Raw genomic sequence first — 25,887 nt, 5'->3', positions numbered from 1 at the left:
GTCTTGGCTCTGAGAACCTTGAACCAAATCCTACTTGAACATCAGTGCCCTCCACGCAGGAGGAAGAGCGTCAGAGCGTCGCGAGAATGTTTTCTAGGGCACGGGACTACGGAGACCACGCATCAGAGACCCGCCCCCACCGCGGGGGAAGCTCGCAGCCTGCATTTCAGCAGCCGAGCTCGCGGGCCGCCGGAGGCACGTACCTGCCTCGTCGGCGGTGACGGTGAGCTCGTTGCTGGGTTCGCTCTTGCCGATCCGGTTCTTGGCGTACATGCGCATGCTGTAGGTGGAGGAAGGGTGGATATCAATGATGGTGGCCGAGTTCAGCTGAGGGGAAACATCTTTGGTTCTCTGAGCAGAATCCCAGGAGTCTTTTGGGTTTTGTTTTTTCAAAAAAGAAGAGATAGAGACGTGAGTTTTTTTTCTCTGCCGTTGAACAGTTTACAAGTAGGAATTAAAAACGAAAAAAAAAAAAAAAGAAAGATAAATTATATCCCACGTGAACGCCCAATGCTGTGTTCCCACGTGTCTGGCAGAGCTGGCCATCAGAGGGGACGGGCTGTCACACTGAGGGGACCAGGGGCTGCAGGTGGGCTGGGAGTGGGTGACTGGGACAGGTCACGGGAGAGAAACGCAGTGGGGGACACTCATGGCACTGCGGTGGGAAACGGCCACTTGTCAGCACTCCTACGGAGCAACAGAACCCACCCGAAAGATCAAGAGTCCCAGTGCCTGAAGCCCAGAAACCTCTGCACACGGGATACCCTTGTGTCCCCACACAGAGAGCGACAAAGCTGAGATAATCCCACGCCAGCCAATCTCGACGTCCACCACAAGCCCTGCTTACCGAACACTGCTCAGCTACAGCTTTTGGAATCAGCCTCCAAACCTTACTGCAAGAATTGTTTTTAACCACAGCTAACTTGAGCAACAGTGCAGGCCTCGGGCAGAGAGTCCTCGTTGAACCTGTCCCAGCGTGGACCCGGTGCTTTAGGGCCTGATCCCAGGGTCAGCGTGTCATGCTTTTCTGACACCCCAATAGTCTGGGCAGCTGCTGACCAGGGGCAGATGGTCGGGAAGTGGTGTGGTTTGTGGAAGGACAAAGGGACCTGCAGTGTCCCCAGCTCTCCGGTGTCCCTCTCTGTGGTACCCATCACATCCACGAGTCTCCCATGAGCGTCCCGCAGCCCCTGCTGGATTCAAAGCCCTGTGACAGCAGAGTCTGCAATATTCAGTGCTGTGTCCCTTTTCTCAGCAAATTGAGCACATCCCCAGGGCCAGCACAGGGCCTGGCGTGCAGCAGGCGCATGCTGGATGCAGGCTGAATAGCTGAGTCCATGAACAGCAAATCTAGGGGCCTCTGAGACTTGGGGACGGTGCTAGACACCTGGCCCCCCAGTGAGGGGTAGAAAGCTTAGGGCTGCTCTGTGCAGAGGGAGCAGATTTCCTGGGCTGGAGAACCAAACATGTGACCTAAAGACGGCTTTTGAGGAGATGCCACCTGCCTTTACCTGGCCAGCTCTCCTCCCAGGCCACTCGGTAATGGAAGTCAGCAGGGTGCCTTCCCCAAGGAGGTTCACACCTCCCTTAGGGTGTACCCCACGGGAAGATATAGACAAGTCCAGGCCTCATAACTGACAAAGCCTTAAAGCCCACCAGATTATTACCAGGCCCCTTCGGTCAGGTTCTATTTGCCTCTCAGTCGGAGAACTTAGTCATGGCTTAGACAGCACCTCTCTCAGCTCCTTTAGTAATGACTCTGTCCTTTGTTCTAGACCCTGTCTAGCCCACTAAGGTCTCATTCCTTTGCAATCATAGCCTCTACTCTAACATCAATGGCTCTACTCCCGATCTGCTTGTATTGATGGTCTTCTTCCCCACTTAATGTTGTATGATTATTCAGAATTTTTCTACAGACAAACCCCTCTACCCGCAAAAGCTGAGTGGCCTTTCTCCCAGTCTTGGTTGGGATCAGCTTTAAACCACACAGTCCTCACAAGGGTCCAGAGACCCCCACCCCGTTTCCTCTCCTCTATGAACTCTCATTAGCTGGTTAATGCCACTTTTAGGATCATTTGTTGCTATTCTCACCCTGTCTTTTATATTACTGTGTTTGTTTAAGTGTTTACAGGAGGTGATAATGGAACGAACCAAGGTCTTCACCAACCAGGTGATCAACCAAATGCTACTACAGGGATATACTCGGCTCCCCACCCAGGAGATACCGGCTTGAGACATCGCCCCATGCCAGCGAAGAGTACCTCATCGCCTCATGTCAGCAGGAAGTAGCTCTAAAGACAGATCACCGTCCCTCCACCCCCCTGGACTTTTGAGGCTAATGTAATCCCATACAACTCTTGCTTTATAAGAAACAAAAGGGGGAATGTTAGTAAAATGGTGCAGTCTCATCTATGCCACAATCTACACCCTGACACCATCCTAGGCTCTAGCCCCCGCCACCATGGCTAGAAGCCAGGTGACCCCATGGCCCAACCACAGGTGTCAGTTCCACCCCCACCCTAATGGGATTCGCTGCTCCTACTTCCCTGCCCTCCCCCCAGCAAAGGTTTAAAAGGACCTGTTCCTGACATGTGGCTCTTTTTCTCTCCATCTCTGTCTCTTTCTCTCTATATCTCTCTGTCTCTGTCTCTCTCTCTTTCTCTCCATCTCTCTCTCTGTCTCTCTCTGTGTCTCTCTGTCTCTATCTCTCTCTCTGTCTCTGTCTCTCTCTCTGTTTCCATCTCCTGACCTCTGTTTCTGTCTCTGTTTCTCTCTCTCTTTCTCTCCATCTCTCTCTGTCTCTGTCTCTTTCTCTCTGTCTCTCTCTTTCTCTGTCTCTGCCTCTCTCTCTGTTTCTATCTCCTGACCTGTCTCTGTCTGTTTCTCTCTTTCTCTCCATCTCTGTCTCTGACTCTCTGTCTCTCTCTCTCTGTCTCTTTCTCTGTCTCTCTCTTTCTCTCCATCTCTCTCTCTGTCTCTCTCTGTCTCTATCTCTCTCTCTGTCTCTGTCTCTCTCTCTGTTTCCATCTCCTGACCTCTGTTTCTGTCTCTGTTTCTCTCTCTCTTTCCATCTCTCTCTGTCTCTCTCTGTCTCTCTGTCTCTGTCTCTCTGTTTCCATCTCCTGACCTCTGTCTCTGTCTCTGTTTCTCTCTTTCTCTCCATCTCTCTCTGTCTCTTTCTGTCTCTCTGTGTCTCTCTGTCTCTGTCTCTGTCTCTCTGTCTCCATCTCCTGACCTCTGTCTCTGTCTCTGTTTTTCTCTCTCTTGCTCTCCATCTCCCTCTTTTCCTTCTGTGCCCCTTCCCTCTCATCTGTTGGGTTTCCCCCAATAAACCCTTTCCCTTAAAAAAAAAAGTCTGCTTTGGGTGTTCTCATCTCTTAGTGCATGGTGTATCATAGCAACGGGCAACACTGCAGTTAGGGGGAAAAGCATCCTTCGAGTCAAGAAGATCGGAGGTGCAAGAACTCGATGTCAGAAGAGGAGATTTGGGCAGAAAATCAAATGACGGCACAGGAGAAGGTGACTGAAAGGAGGGCAAACAAGGTGGGAGTTTCCATCACGGGGGTGACTTGGAAACACTCATGAGCCTCGTCCCACGCACTGAGCGCCTCTGACGAAGGTGTTTGCGACAGGGAGGAGGAACCCCAGGCTCAGTGAGATGCAGACAAGCTGCCACTGGCCCCAGGAGGAAGCAGAAGCTCACGGAGGCCGAAGGAGTCCTGCAGGTGGGGTGGGGGTTTTCGGAGCTGGAAGGGACGATGCAGACACAGCTGTGGTCACTGGAGGCGCCTGAGGTCTGGGGGAGGGGCACGCACACAGCTGCTGACCACCTTCACCTCCCAGCTTCCCCGTCAACGTGGGGACAGAGCAGCGAGGGACCAGCTCCCCGCCTGCTGGTGATGAGGAGCCGCCCCACGCTGTAGGTTCCGCAGCCCAACCGCAGCTCCGTGAGTAGCTCCCTCGTCCGGCAGTCTTCAGGGAGCATCATGACCCTTCCCTGACGCTCCATCTGCTCCACACCTCGGAAAACCAACGCAGGCCAGGAGGCCCTGCTAGAGACTCCTACGCCGCCATCCCTTGCTTCACCGCAGGCTCTGGGTTTCAGGCACATGTTTCTGTTTCTTTATTTTGGCTGTGGCGCATTCGTCCCAGTTATATCTGTGCTCCACTTGGAAGAGCCAACCTCCCATCAAGGGGCTGTACTGGGCATTTTACATGCGTGACTTCTGCAGGCCTCACATCTGTGTGGGAAACAGCTCGGGGCACTTTAGCATTGATGATCTGGACCTACTGAATCCCAATATCTAGGGGATGGTGTCAGAAGGCCGGGCTTGCCTGCCAGCCTCACTGTTCAGGCCACTCTGACGTACAGCGAGTCTGGAAGCACTGTTTCACCTGAGTGGATTCTGACAACACCCTGCAAGGTGGAGCGCTTTTATGTCCAGTGCCAATCTCCAGGAACTCAGGCCCCATATGTGGTTGGTAAGGAGCAGAGCTGGGATCTGACCATCCCTGTGTTAGCCCCAGAAGTGGGGTCCTTCTCCTGTAGCACTTGGCATCACTACTCTCTGATGACAGGTAACAAGACTGGACCTCAGTATTTCCAGAACCTGATACAAGTCTCCCGTGCTGAGAAGGCCTTCCGAAGAGTTCTTGACTTGGCTTATGGACACAGAGAAGCAATGCAGAGAAATGGTTTGGCCAAATGCAAGAGAAGGAGACTTTTCTCAAAAATCATTGCCACACCTACACGTTTGCAGGAGGAGGCACAGGGCTGGAAAGCAGTTGCAGGCAGGACTCTGTGGCCCGACCCGCGGGGACAGCAATGCAAATGGTGGGGGGCGTGGAGCCTCTCTCCTGCCGCTGCAGCCCCAAACAGCCTCTGGGAGGAAGCTCACAGCAGCTGGCATGGCTGCTGCTGGCAGCTCACCTCGACTTCCACGGGGGCGTTAGACAGCCCAGGTCTGCAGGGCAGCTGGACATCAAGGGCAAATGTAGCAGTGGGGATGGACATGGAGACATTCCCGTCAGAGGTCAAAGACCAGAATGAGTGAGGGTGACAGAAGGTTCCAGAAGCAGGACAACCCAAAAGGTTTAGAAACCAAGAAGGAGCTCAAAGAAGGAGCAGACTCATGACGCTAGGAGCCAGAGACTCGGGGACATGCAGAACCACAGTCCCTGCTTCAGGACTTGGGGGAGAGTGGGGGACCCCTGAGGATTCTCTGACAGCCGACAAGTGGACTCAAGGACATGGATGGATTCTCAGGGCTTTAACTGAGAGGCAGTTTCATGCAATGTTCGAGCAACACCATGAGTTCCCACTTATTAGATGCTCACTATGTGCCAGGTAAAACCCAAGCATCTTTAAAATATTCCCTTCCTGGGGCTGGCATCGTGGTACAGCAGGTGAAGCTGATGCCGACACTGTCAGCAGCCCATATGGGTACCGGTTCTAGTCCCAGCCGCTCTACTTCTGATCCACCTCCCTGCTAATGCACTTGGGAAAGCAGCAGAAGATGACCCAAGTGCTTAGGTCCCAAGTGGGAGGCCCAGATGAAGCGCCTGACCCCTGGCTTTGTCCTGGTCCTGCTCTAGCCCCTGAGGCCATTTGGGGAGTGAACCAGCGGATGGAACATCTCTGCTACTCCTTCTCTGTCTGTCTCTGTTATTCTGCCTTTCAAATAAAGAAATCTTCAAAAACTATTCCCTTCTTAAGAGTATGTATCAAGTATCTATTAAGAGACAGGAGTGGTGCTGGTGTGGAGAGAGAATCTACACTGAGAGGCTCCCAGTGTGGTGGAGATGACAGACTTCAGTCCTTACATTCATCAGGAGTCACAGAGACGTGGCAATGGCCATGATAGCACACCTTGGCACCCAGCAGGGATGAGTGGGAGAAGAAGCCATGGGAGGGCCTGATGAGGGGTCCTGGGGAGCAGGGAGATTCTGCAATCCAAGGAGGGGGACCCTTGAAGGCAGAGAGCAGCCTGGAGTGAGGGTCTCCCATTTCACAGGTGAGCTGGTGGAAGGGGCACGTGCAGGCGAAGACGCTCAGCTGGACCCCAGCCCCTGCCCAGGTGCGGCTCCTCAGCGGCAGCTGGAGATGACTGGCCTCCCTGAGGGCAGCACAGCCTGGGCTGCTCCCCTACCAGAGCCTCCTGTGTGCTCCATCACCACGGGTGTGGGCAGCTGCAGCCCTGCAGCCAGTGCTTGGCCGCTGGGGACTGACGGGGCCATTCCTGCCATCTGCGGGTTTGTCCATGGTCCTGGGTCTGTCCTGAACCCTCACGGCTGCCTCCCATTGGAGGCCAGCTCTGCACGCCTGCCTTGCCTGGGCCGCATACTCTTCACGTGCAGACCCACCTCAGCACCTGCCCCTCTTCGGCTGCATCCTGACCCACTTCTTAGAACAAAGCCAGGCGTGCTCGCTTCCCTCGAGCCCTTGGCGTGCTCACCCTGGTCTCCATCTCCGAGTGACAGGTGCAGCCCAGAGCCACATAGCCCCGTGCGAGGGGCTGGCTCCGGGCTTGCGTGTGCGCCCCATTCTTTCCGGGTCTCCAACTGCCGCCCTCAGTGATTGGACTGAGCCGCCTCATCTCCTCTTTTGTGCATTTCCGACCCAGCGAGTCTCAGCTGCTCTTCGTCAAACCAGAATCCCTGATCTGACGCACCTGCTTCTCAGCCTCCAAATTCTGCTGCCCCAATCCCTCCCGGGCCGTCCCTCGGCTGTCCCACCCCCACTGCTCCCTGGTACGTCCCTGGCCTGCTCTTATTGCAGTCTCCCCTCCCCCCTTGGCCTGCCTTTTCCAGCTGCCTTGAGCCTGATTGGTTACCACAGCTCTACTCAAAGGCTAAAAATTAGGTCACCACAGCCTCACCTACAATATAATGCACAGTGCCCAGAAGAAAAAAAAATAAGGCTCACATAAGGATTTGTGGCCTCTACAAGTTTTATTAACCCTACCTGTGCCAACAAGGGTCTCATTCCTCATATCTTTTATGAGACATGGTACAAATTCTGGGCGGAGACCACAGTGATGGGATTCTACCCTAGGCTGATGGACCACGAAGTTCCAAGTGGCCCTGGAGCTACCTCTGGAAGACCACGGATGGGCACGCCTGTCCTGATGGCTGGGCCGGTCTCATGCATGGGGAGCGCTCCCTGGGTACAGGTGTGAGTGTCCCTGGCCTGTCCCTGTAGCCCTCCTAAGAGGTTGCTGCAGAGCCATGACTTGGCACTGGGGAGTGGCTCCCCCAGTCTCTGCACAGATCCCACCACGTGGCTCATCCTGGTGACACCACACACGGGCCCTGCTCTGGGGCCGTCACCCAGCTAGGGAGGTGGGAGGCGAAGGGGACAGGCAAGGTACCAAAGGCCATGGCAGGGGCCTGGTTTCATCAGCAGCTACCCACAGCCAGCAGGAAAGCCTAAGAGGCCAGTGCAGAGAAAACTGAGGTCCTGGCTGCCCAGGCACAGCCCCTGCCTTGGGACCCAGACACACTCTGTGCTGAGAGCAATGGGGGGAGGGAGCCCAGGTGTGTCCTCGCAGGTAGGAGAAAGCCAAGGGAGGACAGAGAATGGGAAGACAAGAGTTGGAGGAAACGCAGGCCTTACCTGATTTATTTTTGCATTCGATATCGTAGCCCGTGATGGGGCTGTTTCCGTCAAAGCCCATGGTCCACCTGAGTGTGATGGTGCGTGCCTTCACGTCTTTGATCTCAATCTCGGGCGGGTCTGGGGGCTCTGTGCCAGGAACAGAAAGACGGGGTCAGTGCACACGCAGGTCACGCACAGCACGAGAGTGGGGCTTTGCTTGGGGACAGAGGCTTTGTGCCTGGGAGTTTGTGTTTCTGATCATATTTAGAGAGAAGAAATTCTGCCTCCAAAACTTCCAAGTTTCATGGGATTCATAGAACCCAGCCAAACCCCGAGGGAATGACTGTCGCTGCTCCCATCCAGCTGTCTAATGAGGACCACACTCGGGCCCCCACTGTTCACCTCTTTCCACACTGATGGTTTCGCGCTGGGATTCCCGCACCTGCACAGAGGCAGGAGACTGCACTTCTGTGCGTCCCATGTGCCTGTGACCTGTCATCTGCCTCCATTCTAAGGGTTTGCTTCCCTGAGTTTGGGGGCTGCACTGTGACGTCCTCCCAGGCTCTAAGAAATAGGGCTTCACACCGACTTCACGCATGTTCCCACTCTCTGGAGGATGAGGAATGGGAGCCAGGAGGCCAAGGTCGACCGAAGGCCGAGGCTGCCAGCAATGGCTCCGTTTTCTCCTCACCCCCTTATGCTGCCTTGGTCCTACCTTGCACTGTGAGCTGGATTATTCCACGGTCCTCCCCATAAGAATTGATAGCGTGGCAGGAAAAGAAGCCAGAATCTTCTCTCACAGTTGGCAAAATCTATGTGTAAAGCGGAAAGAAATCCATCTTATTGTGCAGCGTGGAGCTGGGGAACAACTGAAAAGGCTTTGGGCTGTGGCATCTTCCCTCCTCTGTCCTACCCCGCCTGATACCCTCCACACATGTGCAAACAGACACAGTCACACAGACACACACATATACACACATACAAACACAGACACAGAGAGACAGAGACACACACACATACAGACACAGACACACAGAGACATAGACACAGACACACAGAGACACACACATACACAGAGACACAGGCACACACACATACACACACGGACACACACATATACACAGAGACACACAGACACAAAGAGACACACACATACACACAGAGACACACACAGATACAGAGACACACAGAGAAACACCCAGAGATACACACAGTCACATCCAGAGTCACACACAGTGAAACACAGACACACACACAGTCACACACACAGCCACATCCAGAGTCACACAGACACACACAGTCACACCCAGAGACACACAGACACAGTGACACACAGTCACACCCAGAGTCACACACATACACACACAGTGACACACACAGTCACACCCAGAGTCACACACACACACAGTCACAACAGATACATACACAGACACACACAGGCACAGTGACACACACACAGTCACACCCAGACACAGTCACACCCAGAGTCACACCGAGGCCCCTCGGGGGTAACCACTTCTCTGTGCCCCTCCGTGTGCACATGAACAGCACTGACATGCGCAGCCCCTGTGTCCCTCACACAGGCTGCTGAGGTCAGTCTGACGAGCTTGGTGCACTTGGTTTTCCCATGGTAGTTTTGGAGCATCTGGGACAACTACACCTAAGGAAACAGATCCACGGCCACAGTGGCCCTGGCATCTACAGGTGGGTTCAACCAGGGGAGGGTTGAAAGCATTTGGGAAAAAACTGCATCAATATGTATTGAACGTACAGCGGATTTTTTCCTTGTTGCTATCATGTAGACAAAACAGGAAGCACTCAGACATGCTTAGACAGCATTCCCTTGTAGCAGGCCTGGTAAGTATCGTGCATCGTGCAGGAGGACCGTGGGGGCTACGCCAGCACTGTGCTCTTCTCTGCAAGACACTTGAGACCTGTGCACCTGACATGCACAGGGGGCCTTGCAACCCGTGCTCCCTGGGCCCTGAAAGATGGCGACTCTGCAGTCCCAGCTCAGGCCTGCACGGCCCTCGGCAGAGTCCTGCTCCAGGCAGACCCCGGGGGTGCACCTGCTGAGCAGACAGCCTTCACGTTTCCACCATGTGTGTGTGTAGCATCCTCGCCTGCTCATCTCTCAGCCAGCCACCAGGAGCGCCCAAGATTCTGAGCGAATGTAGCACCTTCCTTCTAGCCTTTGTGATTCTCTATTAAGGACAGATTTTTTTTTCTTACATTAGAGTTTTTCCTAAGAAGCAGAATAATGTCCATTATAAAATCTTTGTCTCAAAGCCCATCTAATGCTCCCTTTTATAGGAAGTGGAAGTATGCACACAGCATAGGCTGTCATTCCTTTAGGATTAACTGTCATTAAAACAAGTTACTTCTCACTTTTTTTTATTACAGTGGGGTTGCCTGCTGTGTGCATCATAATTCCACTCCTAATAACACTCAGGATGAAGCCCATCCGGGCAGGGTATGCAGTCATCTAGATGTAAGAAGCGGGAGAGAAATGCACACTCCCTAGATGAATTCCAGAAGACGCTGGCTGTCACCCAGCCACACGCACCCACTCGTGGGAGGGGCCGGCCCCCGCGCCTCTGTGTGCTGTACCTGCAGCGTGGACAGCACCTCCTCTGCCACCTCCCTGGTGGACACGAGGTACCGGGCCATCTCGGGGTTTATGATCCTGTCCTCCTTCTCCCAGCGCACGATGATGGGCTTCTCGCCGTGGGCTGTGCAGCTCATCTCCTTCTTCTGACCCTGAGTGGCCAGGGTGGTGTTGGGGTAGGACGTGATCATGGCCGGAACTGGAAGAGCAAAGGGACACAGCGGCTCAGCAAGGCGGGCCTCGCGACGGCCCCGCCACGACCCTCCGCGGCCTGTGGCTGAAGGGGACGTCTCGTGGAAACCGAAGGTATTCAAGAGACCACCGAGCCAGCCTCGCGAGCAGCGAAAGGGAAGGTGGCAGAGAAACAGAACCGGACGGAAGGAGCCTGCGGCGGACACCGCTGCGTGCATTTACGATTCCTGGGGCTGTCCTGCTCCTCCGATCCTGCCGTGTCCCAGCTTGGCCTGTGTCCTGGAGAGCACCTGGCAAGTGATTTTATTTGCTCATCCATCTGGGGAGGACACTGGACACTGGGAGTTCTGCTCCTGCCGTGACCGCCCGCATCCCACAGACAGGAAACGGCCAGTGTCCGCTCACGCTTGCGAACCGGTCCTTGCACTCACTTCTTGCCCTGTCCATGCCCCCACGTGTCATCAACCCTGCAGACCTCTGTGGGTCACCAGGGAACCCGCGACCCTCCAGCCTCCCATCACTGGAGCAGGGCCTCTCCTCTTCCATTTCCTGAGAAAATGGAAGTCTGTGTTTGAGAAATTTCTCAGGGTTCCTCTCCGACACCTCAAAAACTACTCACAGGCTTCCATGTATGGCCATGGAAGACCCAAGGCCCCCACCCCATTCAGCAAACCACTCAGAGATTCTGCACGGTGAACACCTCTGGACGTGCATTCTGAGGTTCTAAGAAAGTGGGAGAAGAACGAGGGCTGAAGCCACAAGCGCACGGGAGCCGTGGTGCAGCTGCGGCTCCCGGAGACGGGGTTGAGTCAGACCCCTCACGTCTGGCCCCTCATGGTGCTGAGTCTTGAGAATGAGCATATAAATAAGGATGGGAGAAAATCCACGGGAACAGGGGCTCCTGTTACAGATGGAGGAGCGTGTGTCTCCCCAGAGATCTCATGACAGCCTGACTAGCTAAGCTGGGGGTCAGATTCGTGCAGGATGAACATGGATGTGATCTGAGTTGGGTACCAGGCCCGGGGAGCCCAGCGGCAGAAGCACAAACAGACTCTGAAAGGACTGCCCTCCACGGACACCCGTGGGAATATGGGAATTCTCCCGGATTAAGAACTGTTGATCATGAGCTCACAAACCAAAAACCAAAAACAGAAAACACAAGAGAAGACCATCCACCATGGTCAGCAATCACCCCAGGACTTCAGGTACAGATTCTAACATAACTTAAAATGCTTAAAAGTTGTTTGTAAAAGATGATATGGAAGGCAGAATGGGGGTGGGAGAGGGAGAGAGGGAGAGAGGGAGAGAGGGAGAGAGGGAGAGAGGGAGAGAGGGAGAGAGGGAGAGAGGGAGAGAGAGAGGGAGAGGGAGAGGGACAGGGAGATGGAGAGGGAGAGGGAGAGGGAGAGGGAGAGGGAGAGGGAGAGGGAGAGGGAGAGGGAGAGGGAGAGGGAGAGGGAGAGAGAGAGAATGTCTTCCTTGTGCTGGTTCACTCCCCAGAGGGCCACAGGTGCCAGGTCTGGCCCAGGCTGAAGCCAGGAGCCAGGAGCCCCATCCAGGTCTCCCCGGGGTGGCAGCCACCCCAGGCCTTGGGCCACCCTGTGCTCCTTTCTGAGGTACCTCAGCAGGGAGCTGGAGCAGAAGCGGAGCAGCTGGACTCCCGTCAGCCCTCTGACAGGGGATGCTGCCTTCACAGCCCACTGAGCCCCAACACCAGCCCCGTAAAGAGCTTTGTGAAACTCGAGGGGAAATGAGATGATACAGAGGGGACTGGGAACTTTTAGAAAACAACCCAAGCACATTTATATTTTCACCTGACTTCTGTCTCCCCCAACTGTAGGCAGGAAGCCCTCCTTCATTTCTAAGAACCGGCGTGTGTCTGTGACCTCCCCACCCCACCACCTCGGCCAAATTCAAGTGCCTTGGAAACCCTGGAAAACCCTCAAAGAACCTATTCCCACACAAGGCCCTAATTCATGTTTGAAGGTTGCAGGGGGGCAAAGACAAACATTTCGGGGGACACACCCCAAGGCAACACAAGTCTATTTAAATGGCCCAGGACACATGCGAGAACACACCCACGCTTATACCCTGAATACAAGTGCACAGAGCCGCACAGTCGTACCCACGTCAAGTCCACGGCATCAACGTCAGCCCCGAAACATCCGTCCTGCCCACTCACAGTCACTTGCCTTTCCCACCCCACGTCTCAGGCAATCACTAGTCTACACCAGCCTGCCCCTCTCTTGCCTTTTCTGGTCACTTCCAACCGGTTTGCTGACACAGCAAGTACTCTTAGTGCCCAGTTTGCTGGCTGTGCACACCAGGCAGATTTTCCAGGTCTGTCCATGTCACGGCATGCTCCAGCGTTGTGTTCCTCTGCATTGCTGATCACGCTCTGTTGTACGGGCACTGCGTTCATTTATCCACTCGCTGGCTGGTGCATATCTACACTTCCCCCTTTGCACTACTACGGATTGCTCTGCGAGAAACCTGAGCGTGTAGGTTGCTGTGTAGACCCATGTTCTCATGTTCCTGGGTAGCTTCCTAGGACACACTCCTGGGTCACACAGCAGTCATGTGCTCACCTGGTGAGTAACCCTGGCACCATGTCTCACGCGGCAGCACCACGGAACATTCGCTGGTTGAGAAAAATGAGGGGAGAGGAGAGAGTGAGAGGAGCTGCCAAGACGCAGAGGGGATGGCGTGAGCCTTGTGGGGGATGCTCCCCTCCAACGCGCGGTGGGGACCTGCAGGGCAGTAAGCCTGGGTCTCTGCATGGCCCCTGCCAGCTGGGGACTGGCTGCTGGCAGCCTCTTGGGGAGTGAACCAGTGGATGGAAGATATCTTTCTCCATCCCTCCCTTTGTCTGTCTCTAACTCTCCCTCTCAAATAAATAACTTTTTTTTTAAGAACCATGGTTTCTGCAATACCTTGGTGCTTGGCACAAAATATGTAAATCTGGTCACGGCACAGTGCTCTGCCAGTGTGTGCTTAGTGGTTAAGTCTCACTGCCGAATTAGGACACGCGGGAGCATTTACACCCCCAGAAATGCCAGGAGCCAGGGCTTCCTCCTCCGTCTCCCTCTACAGCTTACCTGTTAAGCCCTTACCAGAACGCTGGCTAGCAGACACAGAATCACAGTAATAGCAAAGAAATCATCGTTATATCAATGGTTTCTTTTTAATTTTCATTTTGTTTGAAAGTCTGAGAGAGAACGAGAGATCGTGAATCATCAGGTTCACTACCCAGGTGCCTGTACCAGCTGGGGCCTAGGCCAGCAGAAGCCAGGAGCCAGGATCTCCCTCCGGGTCTCCCGTGGGGGTGGCAGGAGCCCGAGTACTGGAGCCCTCGCTGCTGCCTCCCAGGGGGTGTTGGGAAGGAGCTGGAATGGAGTGCAGAGCCCGGACTTGACCCCAGGCACTCTGATACGGGCAGTGAGTGTCCCCCGCCACATCTAACTGCTCCGCCAGCCTCCTCCCTGCATTAATGACTAAACTCTGTTCCCATCATAACAGAGACAGCGGCAAGTTGGAGGGTTTGACCTACCAGCAATAACTAACATACTCTTAAAGGAAAACCTTACCAACAGGAACCGAGTATCACGGAATGTTTCGACAAATAACAGCAATAAACGATGTGTCCACACAAGGGTATGAGAGAAGGGGGGTCAGCATTCGTAATCACTGATCTTTGTGATCAGTCCACCCTCTAGTCTCCACAAGTCTTTCAGCGCCTTTAGAGCCGAAAGTCGAAGCTGCAGGTTCTCACGTCTCTCCTTCCTGCCCAGCCCTGCTGGAAATGCCAGCGGGAAGGACACGGCAGGTGTGGAACAGTCTGGTGACGCCTCCTGTCCTCAGCTTCCGGCACAATCCCTTCACTCTGCAGAGGAGGAAGGCGACACGCAGAGAGCGCTGGGCGCCAGAGGCCCCAGCGTAAGAGTGGAGCGGCGTCTCACTTGATGGATCCTGAAGCCATCACTGCCCTCGCAAGTGACGACCCCGACACAGATCATCTGGGGCTTCCTGCATCCCAGGAGGTGTCTCAGAGCAAGAGAACGGGGCTGGCGGAGGAGAGGGTGAGGTCAGGCCTGAGGCAACCAGGCTGGCTCAGTGCCCAGGCAGAGAAACTGAGGCTGGAGCAGACAAGAGCACAGTGTCAGGCTGCTCCTCCTCCAGTGTCGCGTCCCAGTCAACAGTTTATGAGGAGAAACTCTCAAACAGAGAGGAAGCCCAGCCGCCCTCTACACATCGCCTGGGTTCCATAACCAACATCTTCGTGCAGAGTCAAAACGCGTTTTCCCGGTTCTCTTGCAGCTGAACACACAGGATGCACGACTCTCACCTCTCTCCTTCTAGGTCATCGTAGGTGAAAGCAGAAATCAGTGAGTGCCTCAAAGCCCGGGCCCTGGGAAGGCTGCCTCAGGCACTCACTGGGGTCCCACCAGGGCCCCGACAAGGGCTGGAGATCGGCCGCCCTCTCACCCATGTCGCAGCTAAGGAGGAGGTGGAGCCAGGAGCCTGGCTCCAGTCTCTCGCTGCTGGGAGTGGACAGGACCCTCTCCTGCCTTGTGCTCGGGTCTCTCACCTGACTCTGGGGAGAGGAACGGATCATCTGCTCCCAACCTGGCTGCGTCCCAGAAGCTGGCATCACCAGGGGCTCAGGCCCCACCCCAGACCAACTGAATCAGTCTTCGGGTCTCAGGGCGGTTCTGACACGCAGCCTGCCCCGAGCCCACTCATCTGCCTCATTGCCAGGGCCCTCTCAGCCCTCCTGCTCTTGCTTCTCCCTGTCCCGGTCCCTCGAGTCTCATCTCCCTCTCCTCCACGCCCGCCCGCCCTCCCTCCCTCCCTCCCTCCTTCCCTCCCCCCTTCTTCTTCTTCTCTCTCTCTCTTTCTCTCTCTCTCTCTCTGACACACACACACACACGGCAACAACCAGTTTGTATGAATGTGACTGTGTGCTTGAGACATTGCCACACACGGCACCTGTATTTAAGCCACACAACAACGGGGTGGGAGACACATATTAGCCGTAGACATGGCCCAAGATGTATTTGTAAGGGTCATTTTAAGTAGAGTCTCAATTACACCATCAGTACACGCAAGAGAGGTAGAAATATCATTTCTAGCAGATTCACTGAATTTAAATTTATGTTAACAGATGTCTGTGCAGATGGTGAAAGAGAAACAAACAGCAAACCCCTGCCTTGAAGGGGCAAAAATAAAGATCAGAAAATAAGAGAATCTTAGGATTAAGTGCATACTTGACATCTTCTCCCTCCCCCCGCCCCCCGCCGTTGTTCCCAAGGTGGCTGAGAACTGGCGTGTTTCAGACTGACAAAGACTAATCTATCTCCTTCCTTCCTTCCTTCCTTCCTTCCTTCCTTCCTTCCTTCCTTCCTTCCTTCCTTCCTTCCTTCCTTCCTTCTTTCTTCCTTTCTTTTTTGACAGGCAGAGTTCAACAGTGAGAGAGAGAGAGACAGAGAGAAAGGTCTTCCTTCCGTTAGTTCACCACCCCCCCCACCAAATGGCTGCTGCGCTGATCCGAAGCCAGGAGCCAGGTGCTTCCTCCTGGTCTCCCATGGGGTGCAGGGCCCAAGCACTTGGGCCATCCTTCACTGCACTCCTGGGCCACAGCAGAGAGCTGGCCTGGAAGAGGGGCAACCGGGACAGAATCTGGCACCCAACCAGGACTAGAACCCGAGGTACTGGTGCCACAGGTGGAGGATTAGCCTAGTGAGCCACAGTGCCGGCCTAATCTATCCTTTTTCACTTCTAGCTCACCCCTAATCAAAGCTTTATCTTAGTGGTAAGGTCTTAAAATCGCAATGTCATTGTCAAAGCAATTCAGTAAAGTTATCGTCCTAACCCCTGAGGTTGATGAAATTCCCACTCCCTCCTATTTTCCTTTTTCCCCTAAAAGGCTAACAGGTCAGAGTTCACACCCCACTGAGTATCCAAGGCACCTGTCTCTCTGAGTCCTTTCTAGTGTCGGATCACTGCACATCCGCTCTCGCAAGCAAGGGGATTCCTGTAGAGGAGAGGCCTCCTAACTCCATCTGCCCCTAATAAAACAGGATGAGTTCATGGAATCCATGGGAGAGCCCAGGTTTCCTCATTCCAAACGCAGAGTCCTACTGCCTGTCCCTAGTCGGGGAGGCCAGGGCTGGCCCACGGGGCACAGAACACCTGTCACAGGGGCCCTGGCGGCCCTGCTCTGTTCCCAAGGCCAGAGCGCCCCTGGAAGCCACTTGATCTGGGCATGAGTCCGTCTAGGGGGGCCTCCGCAGGACGTCCTCCTCGGCTCCTTTGCTGCATCTCTCCCACAGGCCAGGGGCATACGCTGGCACTTCATAAAGCTTGTGACAAAACAGAATTAAAAGATACGCTTCTTTGGATGCACATTTTGAAATCTATGCATAGAATTTTTTTTAAATAACACATATTTTGTTTTGAAGACCCTTTGTGAGCATGGATTCCCCACAGTTTTGCACTAAAATAAGCATCTTGTAAGTGCTTCCTCCCACTGCCCCTTGGAGCAGCCGGACGTTGGAGGGATAATGCAGACAGGAGTGTGTCCACAGCTTTTAGGGCCCAGAGCAAAGTGAACAATGTGGAGCTCCTTGTTCAAACAGCAGGAAGAAGGTGAGTCTACAGTTCTATTTTTTTATTTTTTATTTTTATTTTATTTATTTATTTTTTTGACAGGCAGAGTGGACAGTGAGAGAGAGAGAGAGAGAGAGAAAGGTCTTCCTTTGCTGTTGGTTCACCCTCCAATGGCCACTGCGGCCGGCGCACCGCGCTGATCCGATGGCAGGAGCCAGGTGCTTCTCCTGGTCTCCCATGGGGTGCAGGGCCCAAGCACCTGGGCCATCCTCCACTGCACTCTCTGGCCACAGCAGAGAGCTGGCCTGGAAGAGGGGCAACAGGGACAGAATCCTGCGCCCCGACCGGGACTAGAACCCGGTGTGCTGGCGCCACAAGGTGGAGGATTAGCCTAGTGAGCCGCGGCGCCGGCTGAGTCTACAGTTCTAGAACTTAAACTTTTCTTTCTTCTTCGGTCTCTCTCTTTCCATGAGTCATGTGGTTTTATTTTCCATTTAGCATTGCACTCCTGCAGGTACGGGATAGTGGCTGGGTAACTTCTGATTCTCCCAGGTTCCTGACATAACCCCATCACCTGACACCAAATGTTCATGTGCCCACCAGCTACTGGAGACCCCTCCCAGCACCAGACTGACATGCCACAGCCGGGGCCAGGGTGGGACTGAGTCAGGACCCTTCCAGGTGGGTGAGTGCTGGTACCTGGAGGCCCACCCAACTGAGTATCGCTACAAGCGCCATGGTGCTGCTTCTTTGGGGTAGAGAGGACCCCAACTGGGATCCTGGCCCTGATCTTCAAATGCTCACCCAGGGTGCCATGGGATGGAGGACCAGAGCCACCGCTGGGGGACCCGGGGAAGGAGAGGCCTGGGGCCCAGGGGTGGGGGAGCACACGGCCAGTATCTGTTCTGGGGAGATGGGAAGGCATAGGCACAGGGACCCCATGCACCCAGGTTTTGCTCCGTTGGCCATCAGAATGCATTTACAACGTGCAGCTTCATGGATAAAATGATTAGGAGTTCAGACGGCAGCTCCAGAACATTAAAACCCTTGGAGCAGGGCCCTGTGAGACCACACTGGTCCCAAACCCACGATGTGGTCCCTGGATGCCAGTGAAGCACACAGCTTCCTGTACAGCTACTGCTGCTTCCTGTGGGGGAAGACAAGCAAGTGGGGCCGGCCCTGTGGTGCAGCAGGTAAAGCCCATCCTGCAGTGCCGGCATCCCATATGGGCACCGGCTCTAGTCCCGGCTGCTCCACTTCCAATCCAGCTCTCTGCTGTGGCCTGGGAAAGCAGTAGAAGATGGCCCAAGTCCTTGGGCCCCTGCACATGTGTGGGAGACCTGGAAGAAGCTCCTGGCTCCTGGCTTCGGATCAGTGCAGTTCCAGCTGTTGCGGACAATTGGGGAGTGAACCAGCAGATGGAAGACCTCTCTCTCTCTCTCTCTCTCTCTCTCTCTCTGTAACTCTGACTTTCAAATAAATAAATAAATCTTAAAAAACCAAGGAGGCTGCTGAGTATCTCACTTCCCATGTTGGATCACTCTCCCCTTTATTTACTCCATCAGTTAGCGTTAGCAGGTACTAGACTTGTCTATGTGCTCCCTTTGACTCCCAGTCCCTTCACCATGACCAACTGTGAACTGAAACTGATCACCTGGAACAGTGAGATGGCATTGGTACATGCCACCTCGATGGGATTGAATTGGAATGGCAGATGTCCTAAATAGCACTCTGGCCTCAGAATCAGCCCTAAAGGCATTCGGAGCTGGCTGAAAAGCTCATGAGAGTATTTCAGGCATGGAAAGCCAAGGGACTCTGGCAAAAGATCTCTGCGAGTGAGATCCCAGTGGAAAGAACAGGTCATCAAAGAAGGAGGTACCTTTCTCTGAAGGGAGGAGAGAACCTCCACTTTGACTATGACCTTGTCTAAACAAGATAAGAGTCGGAGAACTCAGAGGGCTTCCATAGCCTTGGAAACTCATGACTGGAGCATAGGGAGACTACTGATGCCATAGACAGGAGTGTCAATTGGTAAAGTCAACAACAGGAGTCACTGTGCACTTACTCCTCATGTAGGATCTCTATCCTTAATGTGCTGTACATTGAGATTTAATGCTATAACGAGTACTCAAACAATATATTTCACTTTGTGTTTCTATGGGGGTGCAAACTGTTGAAATCCTTACTTAATGCATACTAAACTGATCCTCTGTAAAAAAAAAAAAAAGAAAAAAGAAAAGAAAAGAAAAGAAATTATCAATTCCCAACTTGACTCTCACTGGGATTAAACATGACAATAGGTCTGCTCTGATTTCATCATCATTTAAAAAAAAATCATCTATTATTTTTCACTTTATGTTTCTGTGTGGGAGCAAACTGTTGAAATCCATATTTAATGTATACTAAGCTGATCTTCTGTATATTAAGATAATCGAAAATGAATCTTGATGTGAATGGAAGGGGAGAGGGAGTGGGAAAGGGGAGGGTTGTGGGTGGGAGGGACGGTATGGGGGGGAAGCCATTGTAATCCATAAGTCATACTTTGGAAAATTATATGCATTAAATAAAAGTTTAAAAAAAAAAAAAAAAACAAGGAGGCATTCGGACATGGCTGAAGAACCCCTGAGAGTATATTAGGCATGGAAAGCCAAGACACTCTGGAAAAAAAAAAAAAAAAAAAAAAAAAAAAGAAGACCTAAGTGAAAGATCTCTGTGAGTAAGATCCCAGTGGAAAGAATGGGGCCATCAAAGAAAGAGGTACCTTTATCTGAAGGGAGGAGAGAACTTCCACTTTGACTATGACCCTGTCGGAATAAGATTGAAGTCAGCAAACTCAAAAGGCTTCCATAGCCTTGGCAACTCATGACTAGAGCCTAGGGAGATTACTGACGCCATAAACAAGAGTGTCAAATTGTTAAGTCAACAGCAGGAGTCACTGTGTACTTACTCCTCATGTGGGATCTGTTCTTAATGTGTTGTCCAGTGTGAAGTAATGCTATAACTAGTACTGAAACAGTATTTTGCACTCTGTGTTTCTGTGTGGGGCAAACTGATGAAATCTTTACTTAATATATACTGAATCGATCTTCTGTATATAAAGATAATTGAAAATGAATCTTGATGTGAATGGAATGGGAGAGGGAGCGGGAGATGAGAGGGGTGTGAGTGGGAGGGAAATTATGGGGGGGGAGCCATTGTAATCCATAAACTGTACTTTGGAAATCTATATTTACTAAATAAAAAAAGAGAAAAGAAAACAAGGAAGCAAACAAACAAAAGGCAGGTTGCCTGGAAGGGGAGAACACAGGGCTGGACAGGCGCCATCCCTTGCGTGGGACTTGGACCTGCCTGACCAAAGGCTTGCAAATGGGCTGTGGGCCAGCTCTCTCCTCCATCTCGAACCCACCACCAGGACCGGGCCTTCCAGAGAGCAAACCTTCTAGAGAGACGTGGCCAATCCCCTTTCTGTCCACATTACCCTACCTCAACAGCTCATCCACCTCATCCTCCGTACCCCTGCCACACTCATGCTGCACGTCACCTGGGACCACCCAGAGGCCCGGGTAGCATTTTCTCAGACACATCAAACACGACTTTGTTTCCTGGGGGGTGGTTAAAAGATGCATAGCATAAAATGTACTGTAGTAGTCACTTTAAGTGGCAGTAAGGACATCCAAATTGGGGCACAACTTCACCACCATCCAGCCCCAAAACTCTTCATCTTGGTACTCATCAGACACCAACTCCTGCGTATCCTCTCTCCCCGGCTCCTCAGCCCCCGGCTAGCTCCATGCTTCCTCTTTTCTCTAGGAGTCTGCCTGCTCCAGGAGCTGCACGTCAGAGGGGCTGGGCAGTAGCTACTCCTTTGTGCCTGGCTGCCACTACCCCCACATTTTGAAAGTGTGGGTAGAACTCCATTGCATGTAGAGTCCACGGTTTCCTTATCCACCCCTTTGTTGATGGGTACTTTGGTTGCTTCCACATTTTGCTTACTGTGAACAATGGACACTTCTTCTTTTTTTTTTTTTTTTTTTTTTTTTGACAGGCAGAGTGGACAGTGAGAGAGAGAGACAGAGAGAAAGGTCTTCCTTTGCCGTTGGTTCACCCTCCAATGGCCGCCGCGGCCGGCGCGCTGCGGCCGACGCACCGCGCTGATCTGATGGCAGGAGCCAGGTGCTTTTCCTGGTCTCCCATGGGGTGCAGGGCCCAAGGAACTGGGCCATCCTCCACTGCACTCCCTGGCCACAGCAGAGAGCTGTGGAAGAGGGGCAACCGGGACAGAATCCGGCGCCCCAACCAGGACTAGAACCCGGTGTGCCGGCGCCGCTAGGCGGAGGATTAGCCTAGTGAGCCGCGGCGCCGGCCCTGGACACTTCTTCTTTGAAACATCTGCAGAACCTTCCTAGGGACAAGGAATTGCAATCCGACTCCCGTCCCTCCTGCAGCTGCACAAAGACCAAGCAGCATTGCCCTGTCTGGGGTCTGCCTCTCAGTTTCATTCCTTGTCTTCATCCGGAAAAACAATGAGACCTGTAGCCTCCTAAGGTCGTGATGAGGATTAATGAGATTATGTTGATGGAGCCCACTGAGCTTGTCGGAAGGAAGTCCCTGCAGAAACACCAAGTGTGATTTTCACGGCAGTGGAATCGACAATGCCTCCTGTCCAAATACTTATTGTTCATAAAAGTTTCAGCAAGTAGTGCTGCCACTGGGAAGCTCTTATCCCTATAAAGAAAATGATTTCATCAGCCAGGAATTAATAAGTTCTTAGCACACACTACAATATCCTCTCTGCTGGGTTATTATGCTTACATAATGAAGTTACTTTGATTATAACCATTAATCAGATGCACGTTGCCAGGCTAGAGTGGGCTACATGTGCCGTGAGCGACTTCCTGGCAGGCTGGCCAGACCCTCTGCCGTGATTAAACGTGGTGGGGCAGAGATGGGGAGCACGGAGGGTTTGCGTTGTATTTGCTCTGAAGTTGTTACAGTCCATGTTATTGGAAGGCTTGTGTTGCATTAGAAGCATTATCATTAACCCAATGATATTAAAAACAGTATTTTCATTAAATTAGCAGAGAAATAGGTCATTTCTTCTACTATTTACTTCCTGTCCGGTCATGTACATAGAATGCCATATTTTTCCCAACAAGATAACTTACTAATAATTAGGGAGAAAAGGAGAAACTTGTGAGTGGGCTTTGATTTCTTGCCAACTAACAGTGATAGTAAGAAATTAATGAAAACTCATGGGGAACTAGACTGTGCCATTAACAGAACTTGAGCGAGTGAGGTTTATGATGTTAATTAGAAAATGAAATTCTGGGCTGTGCATTCGTCTGTAGGCCCCCATCGTGAGCTCCAGAATCCAAATCTTTACACAGTTCTCCTCCAGCATTTTACCAGAGTTACAGGGCTGGATGGCCAATAGGTAGAAGTGGTGGCCCATCCCCCACAGCCTAGATCATATAAAGACTGTGGCTTCTTCCTTGGGGGTCCTTTCTCCCTCCTCACCTCCCCCTCCCTGATCTCTCACTGTAGAAAAGACTGCAAAGGCCACCAGGATACTTGGGGGCCAGGAGAGGACAGCCTGTGTGCTCCAGAGCTGGTCCACACCCCACTGTGGGAGCACAGGGGTGGGTCCTCCTCCAGCCACACTCACCCCTTACACAGTACTCAAGTACAAGTATAAGGTTCTCAGGAGGTGAGCCGTTTCCATGGAAACAGAGCCGGCAGTCCCCAGGTGGCTTGGGCAAGGACACGCAAAGCCTGGTCCTGTCCTTGTGAGGAGGTGCTTTCTGTCTATGGCTGTTTGTCATGGAGAATGGGAGAGAGGGAGAGAGGGAAAGAGGGAGGGGGAGGGAGAGGGGTAAGGGGGAGGGAGAGGGGGAGGGAGAGAAAGGAGGGGGAGGGGGAGTGGGAAGGAGAGAGGGAGGGAGGGAGAGAGAGGGAGAGATAGGGAGAGGGAGAGAGAGAGGGAGGGAGGAGGGGGAGGGCGAGGAAGAGGGAGGAGGAGAGAGAAGGGAGAGAGGGGGAGAGATAGAGAGGGAGAGGGAGAGAGAAAGAGGGAGGAAGAGGGAGAGAGGAGTGGGGAGGGGGAGTGGGAGGGAGAGGGGGAGGGAGGGGAAAAGATAGAGAGGGGGAGAGAGAAAAGGGGGAGGGAGAGGAAGATGAGAGGGGGATAAGGAGGGAGGGGAAGAGGGAGAAGGAGGGGGAGAGGGAAGGGGAGAGGTGGCGAGAGAGGAAAGAGGAGAGGGAGGGAGAGGGAGGAGGAGAGGGGAGAGGGGCAGGGGGAGAGGAGGGGGAGGGGGATGGGAGGGGGATACAGGGAGAAGGAAAGTCATTGTCAGCAACATTTACTGGGTGGTGACGTCCACCACATTTTGGGGTGTGTGTGGCTGCGGCAGCACACTGCCTGTGACTTCTGGAACCCAGGGCAGGGGCCTCTGGCAGCTGTGCCCACATTACCTCCCTCTAGGGGTAACCCAGAGCCTTACCCAAGAGGGGCCTGTGTTCACCCTGCCTTCCACCTAACAGTATCCTGTGTATTTTTGATTTCTGAAATGTCTCCGTCAATATTCACTTTCTGCACTCCCCTCCTCAATTAGCCATTAAACATATGTTGCATTTGCTTGCACATGACGCATGTGGTTTGTAAGGTTTGGTTGTCTGGGTTCCATCTTTTTTATTCCGCATGCCTTTATTACTTGATGATTCCAGTATCAAGGGCAGAAAAAAATCTTGTGCAATAATGATGATGATTCCAGCTAACATGTCAAATCCCATGTTGAGTACCCTGTTAGTTTTTTTTTTTTTTTTTGACAGGCAGAGTTAGACAGTAAGAGAGACAGAGAGAAAGGTCTTCCTTTTCCATTGGTTCACCCCCAAAATGGCCCCCCCAAGTGTGCCGGCTGGCACACTGTGTCAATCCAAAGCCAGGAGCCAGCTGCTTCTCCTGGTCTCCCATGTGGGTGCAGGGCCCAAGCACTTGGGCCATCCTCCACTGCACTCCCAAGCCACAGCAGAGAGCTGGCCTGGAAGAGGGGCAACCAGGACACAATCCGGCACCCCAACTGGGACTACAACTCGGGGTGCCGGCGCTGCAGGGGGAGGATTAGCCTAGTGAGCTGTGGCATGGGTCAACCCCGTTAGTTTTTTTTTTTTTTTTTTTTTGACAGGCAGAGTGGACAGTGAGAGAGAGAGACAGAGAGAAAGGTCTTCCTTTTGCCATTGGTTCACCCTCCAACGGCCAGCGCAGCCGGCGCGCTGTGCCTAGCATACAGCGCTGATCCAATGGCAGGAGCCAGGCACTTCTCCTGGTCTCCCATGGGGTGCAGGGCCCAAGGACCTGGGCCATCCTCCATTGCACTCCCGGGCCACAGCAGAGAGCTAGCCTGGAAGAGGGGCAAGCGGGACAGAATCCGGCGCCCCGACCGAGACTAGAACCCGGTGTGCCGGGGCCGCAAGGTGGAGGATTAGCCTAGTGAGCCGTGGCGCCGGCCAACCCCATTAGTTTTTAATCTCCATGGCAACCCTAGTAGGCAGGTGCTATGGCTACCCCAGCTTTATGCATGGAGAAACTGAGGCACAAAGATGCTGAGTAACTCAGGATCGCACGGGAGACAGAGCTATAACTATGCATCCAGGATGCTCTCGTCTGTGAATGAATTCATAAAACACTTGGCTTACAAGGCACTCCTGGCTATGAACTTTACATATCCGTCTGTCTGCATCCTTCTGTGTCTTATTTTTTTTCATTATAGGTTATGTTGCAGGAGATATAAGTCTACATATCTATATTTTACAGATAGCGTGCTGGCAGGCTTTTTCACTGCTCTATACAATTTCTCTGCACAACTATCCCACAGTTTATTTATTTGACATGGTTCATATTTTGACCATGGCAGACAATGGGACTGCAAACATTTTTAAACATGAACCCTGGTCACACCTGCAGGAATCTCCCTAGGGCTCACAGAGAGTGAAACGTGGAGCCTAGGGGTATCTGTAAAGTTCCCTGACTATGCCCACAGCTTTCAAAGGGTGTTGCACCAATGCATGGCGCCCAGAAATCACTTCTCTCAGTTTAGCATAGCCTTCCTCAAGAGGAAGGCTACACTGCACATTTGCAGGACGTTTAAGGTGACCAGCTCAGTGCCTTCTGTTTCTGTCCCTTGATGCGTCGTCAAGGGAGGAAGGAGAAAGGGACCAGAGGCGCTCGGCACACAGCCTGTGGACCGGGAGACGTTGTGTGATGGAGCGGCTCTCAAGGGGGTTTAGAGTCAGCGGCGTGGGAAGCACACGTGTGGCTGTCAGTCACAGGAGGCGCACAGGGGCTCATGGAGGACTTGACGGCTCTCGGTGACGCTGAAGCCTGCCGGGAAGATCTGGCTTCAGGCAGTGCATGCTGGGATCTCAGTGCCTTTCAGCAAATCAGCACACCCAGGGATGAGGCCTCATAGCCCCAGTGCCCCAGCTACAGAAGATGACCTGGGGCGAGCATTTAGCCTGGCGGTGACGGTGCCGGAGGAAGCCAGACCAGATGCCTGCAGCTCACAGTGCAGTGCCTGGGGTGGATCCCAGGTTCCTGCACCTGACACCAGCTTCCTGCCGATGCCGACCCTGGGAGGCGGCGGGGATGGCTTGGGTAGCTGGCTTCCTTGCTACCCACGTGGGAGACCTGGATTGAGCTCCTTGCTCCAGCTTTGGCCTGGATCACCCCTTGCCTGTTGTGGGCACCTGGGGAGTGAACTAGTGGATGGGCACTCTGTCAATCTCTGACTCCCAAATAAAGACAAAGCTTTACAAAGATATCTGTTGAAGTCTTACAAATACGTCATTTATAATTTGCCTAATTCTTTGTCTTTATAGATGAATA

At 53.1% G+C, this 25,887-nt stretch overlaps 1 protein-coding gene and 1 long non-coding RNA gene across 5 annotated transcripts in view; one reads left to right on the top strand and one right to left on the bottom strand.

Moving 5' to 3' along the window:
- Window positions 1-25,887, bottom strand: part of DSCAM (DS cell adhesion molecule) — a 718,036-nt gene that overhangs the window by 140,272 nt on the left and 551,877 nt on the right. For 3 of the 4 annotated variants that reach the window (XM_089330520.1, XM_070071799.2, XM_089330521.1), the window contains exons 12-15: window positions 10,208-10,404; window positions 8,313-8,409; window positions 7,616-7,744; window positions 204-371 (exon numbers count right to left, since the gene is read on the bottom strand). In XM_089330520.1, coding sequence (XP_089186646.1) covers window positions 204-371; window positions 7,616-7,744; window positions 8,313-8,409; window positions 10,208-10,404 — 591 coding nt within the window. Of the gene's footprint in view, window positions 1-203; window positions 372-7,615; window positions 7,747-8,312; window positions 8,410-10,207; window positions 10,405-25,887 lie in introns of those variants that run through there. The other variant, XM_089330522.1, reaches the window with a different exon arrangement.
- Window positions 3,264-5,656, top strand: LOC149126878 (uncharacterized). The gene is made up of 2 exons (XR_016232227.1): window positions 3,264-4,270; window positions 4,638-5,656. It is a non-coding gene; the product is annotated as an uncharacterized LOC149126878 (long non-coding RNA).

The sequence above is a fragment of the Oryctolagus cuniculus genome, chromosome 4 (assembly GCF_051225735.1).
Source record: "Oryctolagus cuniculus isolate XC-2025 breed Fujian yellow rabbit chromosome 4, ASM5122573v1, whole genome shotgun sequence".
Taxonomy (NCBI): domain Eukaryota; kingdom Metazoa; phylum Chordata; class Mammalia; order Lagomorpha; family Leporidae; genus Oryctolagus; species Oryctolagus cuniculus.
The sequence above is the reverse complement of the archived record's forward strand: the minus strand, read 5'-3'. Positions and strand labels throughout refer to the sequence as shown.